The sequence below is a fragment of the Rhipicephalus sanguineus genome, chromosome 1, assembly GCF_013339695.2.
Source record: "Rhipicephalus sanguineus isolate Rsan-2018 chromosome 1, BIME_Rsan_1.4, whole genome shotgun sequence".
NCBI lineage: Eukaryota > Metazoa > Arthropoda > Arachnida > Ixodida > Ixodidae > Rhipicephalus > Rhipicephalus sanguineus.
In genome coordinates, this window is record NC_051176.1 from 123542544 (window position 1) to 123548543 (window position 6000).

The 6000-nt window shown below is 45.0% G+C and overlaps 1 protein-coding gene across 1 annotated transcript in view; it reads left to right on the top strand.

The window, feature by feature from the left end:
- The window catches only part of LOC119397232 (zinc finger SWIM domain-containing protein 8), a gene marked incomplete in the record, with an annotated part of 161537 nt that overhangs the window by 69490 nt on the left and 86047 nt on the right, over window positions 1-6000 (top strand). The window contains 1 exon segment of the mRNA XM_037664670.1: window positions 4575-4792. Coding sequence (XP_037520598.1) covers window positions 4575-4792 — 218 coding nt within the window.

Sequence of the window (6000 nt, forward strand, 5' to 3'; positions counted from 1 at the left end):
TTCGTTGTAGCGTGGTTTGACTGTAGTAACTTTTTAAATTCGCTATTTTGAAGTGTTGTTGAGATGCAAGGGCGATAAAATTCTATACGTTATTCTGAAACATTCGGTATTCTGAAATTCGTAGTAGTAAAATATTTTTACATTAAACCAATAGACATTTGGAGGGGGATTTTTTAAATAGTCGTTAATTTGAAAAAATTGTTAACCTGAGGTTTGCTATAACGAGATTTGACTGTAATTGCCCATAGCTGCCTTAGTACAAGGTGCGTTGCTTAATTTATGATGCGAATGATTTGGTCATGCTGTAGCCTAAACGCTGAAAAAAACGTTTAAAAAACACTTCGTGGTCCCCTTAAAGTGCAGTTTTCATCTTGTACAAATACAGGTAAACCTGGATATAACGAAATGCGAAAAAATTCGCGAATTTGCGTTACATCCAGGTTTTCGTTACATGCAGTTTTCGAGTAAAGATTAGAGAAACTATCGCGAAAACCAAACGAAGACGCGGCGGATGCCAGTTCAGTGCCACTCACCTCAAATATTTATTTAGCACAAAAAAACTGCGTTATTTTGGCTTGTGCCTTTCGCGTCAAAGATGACGTCACGCGGCGGTTCAGAGAAACCAACTCATCCAATGCTGCCTAGTCATCCTGTGAGCCAACGTGACGGCGCAGAATGTCCAGCGCGTCCAAGACCTCCTTCACGGTAGGCAACGGCGATGTATCTGCCTCTGACGAACCTTCACCATCACCGCGATCTTGGGCAGTTTCTACAAGTGCCACATCCGACATTTCTTCGGTAGATACAGCATCACTGTCAGTGTACAAAAAGTCAAGTGCAACGTCGTCAGGCACTCCACCATTCACACGAAGTCTGTGTCAGCTTTTACTTCCTGCCAGGAGGAAGCACCAAGCATCTCGATGGCTTGGTAAATGTCTATCTTTGTCAGCCGTTCAAAGCATATATCCAAGAGGATCTTCTGAATGATGCAACGACGATAGCAGCACTTAAAGCTGTTGATGATTCCTTTGTCTAACGGCTGTTTTAGGGACGTCCAGTTGGCAGGGAAGTACTGCAGCTCGATGTTCGATAGCCGAAGGCCTTCGATGTGGTGCGTGGAGCAGTTGTCAAGCAATAGACGTATTTGGCAACCCTGACGCTTGACATCTTGGTTGAATGCCTTCATCCATTCAGTAAAGATTTCTTGGCTCATCCAGGCCTTCGAATTGGCCACGTACTTGACTGGCATCCGCTTCGTGCCTTCAAAGCACCTTGGCCGGCCATTTTTTCCTATAACTAATGGGATTCTTTTGTCGCTGCCGTCACTGTTTGCACAAAGCAAGACCGTGATGCGTAGTTTGCTTTCCGCCTCAACACTCGTGCCCTTTAAAGGTCAACTCCGGCGATTTTTCGAGGTCCATGGATCTCAATAAAATTCGCTGGGTACGTTCCTTTTCATGTTCCCGTTACTTATGCCAAATTACAAGCTGGAGACATACGCAGATTCATTGCAAATGAATTTTATTGATTGCCCTGACTCTCCCCACCTCGCTTCCCAGAATTATTGGCAACATTGTGTGCGTGACGTCATTTTTGTTAAGCGGAAGTGGCGGAACCCAGGGGCCCCTAGAGCGTCTGCTATCCGCAAGGCAACAATCGCGAGTGTTTGGCGAGCGCTTCGTTGCCTGGGCGTGTGAATTTCAGTTCCTTGTGGTAATGCGTGCGATGGCTGGCAAGTGGTGTCACGTTGTGGGCTGCACACGATTCCCCGTTGGCAGTCACGAAACACTCACACCTAACGATTACCCTGCGTCTCTATATTAGAGTGTTTTAGCTAGCAATGCCGGTTTACCGCGCGGAAAGTATGGTAATACCGTACCGGCTAAAGAATACACATGCGTGAACACCACGAAAACACTTTCCGTAGCATATACAGGGTGCACCGCGACCGGGCCTATCGGTATAGGGTGGGTGAGCTGCGCATCGTGCGAAACAACGTAACCTAATGGTGTGAAAGGTGGCTCATACTTGGCTTATATTAAATTCCTTCGGCCGTACCAACGCGATGTTGAACGCCGCTATTGCCAAACTTATGCACTCTTCCCATAGCAATATTAAGAAGCTTTAGAATTAGTCCGCGAATTTCTCAGCGATAGCATTTTACCCGATCACGGCCCCACAAACTTGAGCTGCCTGGACAGCTGGTGCCATCTGGCGATGGAATGCGCAACCAGGCAAGCAAAGAGCTAAACAGGTGTGTTCCACTTCATCGAAGAGGAATGGCCATTATAGTTGGCCTCCAAATGCGTCGGAATCGCAGCTGTCATTTCCTGACAGCTCAGCTTGTGCACGTAACACGGTCAATCACGCACAAGATTTCCGACGGAGTCACCTTTCAACTGAGTGTCTGCTCTTCGCCGCTTTCGCAGCTTTCATACTACGCGCTGGCGGGACCGGCATGCCTTGCATGATTTCTGGTTTTGTCCCCACTTATACGTCACGCGAAGACAGTATGCTCGGTTGGGTTTCGGTTTCAGTGTTGCTCTTTTTTGCTTATTTAAAATTATTCTCCAATTTGCCGAGTATTTCTGCTATCGGGCCCGTGACAGGAGCATCTCAGGAACATAAAAGCACCATTACTTTGACATGGCCAAAAAATCGCTGGAGTTGGCCTTTAAGCTCCAGCGTGCGATTCGGCAACATCTGGTAGAACAATGCCATTTCATCGGCGTTGTACAAGTCCGCAGCCTCATGGCGGTCCAAGATGCCAGGCAGCTTCTCGGCCACCCACGACACAGAGGCATCGCTGTCAGCAGATGCAGACTCGCCGCTAATCACTCTACCGACGACACCGTGCCGGCTCTTGAACCCTTGCAGCCAGCCGTTACTTGCCTCGAAATCGTCATGGCCAAGAATCGACGCAACATTTTTCGCTTTCTGCTGCAGGATTGCACCACTTATGGGCACGTTGCGTGCCCGTGTGTCCAGAAACCAGGTGAAGACAGCCTTGTCCACATCAGCGTACGTTGACTTCTTCAGTCTTTTCTTCTTCGAGCCCGTGCCCGACTCCGCTGCCTCGCGGATGCGGTCCTTCGCACTCAATATCGTCGACAGGGAGCTGGCTGGGATATTAAATCGCACATCAACGTCCTTCTTTTTCTCAACCGCAGAAACCGCATTTACAATCGCAAACTTTTCTTCAAAAGACAAAACCTTGCGCTTTCTCGGCACGGAGCTCATTGTCACAGCGAGAGCAGCTGAGAGGCCTAACAAGAGAGAATGCCTGACGCTCGCAGAGCCTCGCACCTGACCCGCCTCACCGCTTCGTTCACCCGTTCGGCACAGTAGCGCCACCAGACATCTCAACTCGCAAGCAAAAGCTGCAAAGCGTGGCCTTTGAGATGGCGCACTGCATTACCATCTCGAAGGCTTTGCAACGAGGAAACTCCGTTTGCCGCTAAGCGGCGCAAGCTATTCTAGTGACGCTTGTATCATCGCGGCACGCACTTGCCTGCTGTACTTGTTGCAATGGTATTCGTTCTACTTGCAACCGCTCCCGTGTGTGATTAATTTTCGTATTATAAAACTTACGCGTTGTACATACAAGATTTTAGTAATGTTACGACTCAAAATAATATATGATCAGTGCCGCAAATTCGTTACATTCAGGTGAATTACTGCAACACCTTCGTTACATGGAGGTCACAAATACATGGGCTTCTATGGGGATGGTATTGGGGATTGAAAAAAATTAGTTAAATCCAGGAATTCGTTACATGCAGGTTCGTTAATCCAGGTTTAACTGTAATAAGTGCTTGCAGCTTGCCGGAAGTGCCCATACAAAATTCTCTGAGAAGGCCAAGGAACACGGGACTTTCCACTGCTAGAGTAAGAGGCTTAACTGCCATGTGCATACCTTCATTTAAACAGCTCCTTCTTTTCTTGCTACCATACACATCCACTGAGTATTCAGTCACCAGTGGGACCAGCTGGCAACTAACTGTCCTGAACAATGTCGCCAGCTGGCTTTCATGCTAGCACACAGGCTGAAGGCAAAGTGCATGTCATTTAGTTTCTTATGGACTTCGCAAATATTTGTGTAACTGCATGTCTGACATTCAATGAAAACAACACTGCTCACCTCGATCATTACTGCAATCTCATTGGAAGACTCTCTGCTCAGCAGTAATGGTCACGTGCGTGGCTCATTAAGGGTAAAAAGAGCAAGGTACGCAAAATATATTCACAAGCTTCCCACCATTCTATTTTGGGTGGTACGTTTGGTGATGATTGTACTTCTGCTATATTTCTGTTGTTTTGCTGGTTGTTTTCGCAACCAGCAAAACAGTAAGGTTTTGCTGGTTGAAGAAAACGTACACTCGCCAACTAATATAGAACACAAAACATCAGAATTGACGTTTCGGCACCCTATACGGGTTCCTTGTTGCCAGTGAACAAATGCATGGTGGCCTTTATTATATATCTTGTTTGTTGGTTGTTTGGGCTTCTGTAAGATCAGGACATTGTTGACTTTATAACCATTGTGTGCTTTCTGTGTCTTTGTGGTTATGCAGATGGGCGAGTGGCACGTGAAGACATTGGAACGGGTCTGCAAAGTTCGTGCAGGCAGCAACAATGTGGTTGGCACAGGCGGAAATGGTGGCCTGAGTGGGGCTCGTCGATCCGACCTGGATGTGTTCCCTGGCTTCAAGCCCTCACTGGAGGCCTGTTTGTTAGACTGGACAGACTACCCAATTGAAGGAATTACCTATGCTGATGGCGGTGCTTGCAGGTTTGGTTACTGTTGTTCATGCTATTCATATACATTTCATCCTTGTTGCAAGAAAACGTGATGGAGTCAACATCCGTTTTTTCTTACTTTCAAGGAACCGCGAAATTGTTAGAAAAATCTGGCAGTCCAAAAAAACAAATGCATATTTTCTTTTTTTACTTCGCTGCAATTGTCAAATAGCCACAGCCTCATCTGAAATAGCTCCAATAGGCCTGCGAGTACACTTATCAGGCGTCTCAATGCTCATAGAGGAAATCCTCGTGAAAACGTATTGTATGTACCGGGAGCACCACTTAAATGCACATTAGCTTCTAAGTGCAAATTTATAAGCGTGTGCGGATCACTTCGAATATTCGAACGAATATTACAGTATTTGAATTTGCTTCAAAACGAATTTAAATTATTTTAAATTTCGAAGTATTCGAAATGAACGAATACAAATATATCAACCGCATGTAACCCTCTGTAAAGATGGTTTCACTGCAGTGGAGGGATGCTGTACCGTGAATACACCCATCCAGGGGAAATCTGCACTGCCGCGAAGCCCCACTTCAAGGTTAAGTGAACATACCCTCACATCGATTCATCATTTTTTAAGTGTAAAAGCTTATTATACCGGCTTATATGCTCTAAGTGTATTAAATTTTAAAACGTAACATATTTTGCAGGTTATCACTTGCATTCTGCTACTCTTCAAAGTTGCTTTCCACGAAACCTCTATAAAATGTTTTGAAGACGTTTTATAAAAGCTTTCTTTGGCATTATTGTCTGTTAGTTCTCATTAATATTGTGTCTAACAAAGAAAAACGAGCCCTTAAAAGCCATCTTCTTTCCTTCATTTATAAAGATATTGTGTTTCATGGGTTTCACTTCTCTTTGAATCATAAAGAATGATATTTGAGCATGCCTTGTTTCAATTTTAAAAATTATTATGCAGATTAGCTGGATCATGGCAAATGTGATCATTTTTTTATATATATATTAGAGCTGTGCGAATAGCAATATTTTGGGTGCGAAGCGAATTCGAATATGAAGTGTGAGTGCGAATCGAATCGAATATTTTTCGAATATTTCTCGAATATTTCTAGAACGTTTCTCGAACACTTCGAAGTGGAATTGCAGAAAAAAAAGTTGGAGAGGATTCCTAAGCATATTCTTATCCCCTTCAGGCGCAATGTCCACATATGTGGGCACCAAACTTGTTTTTT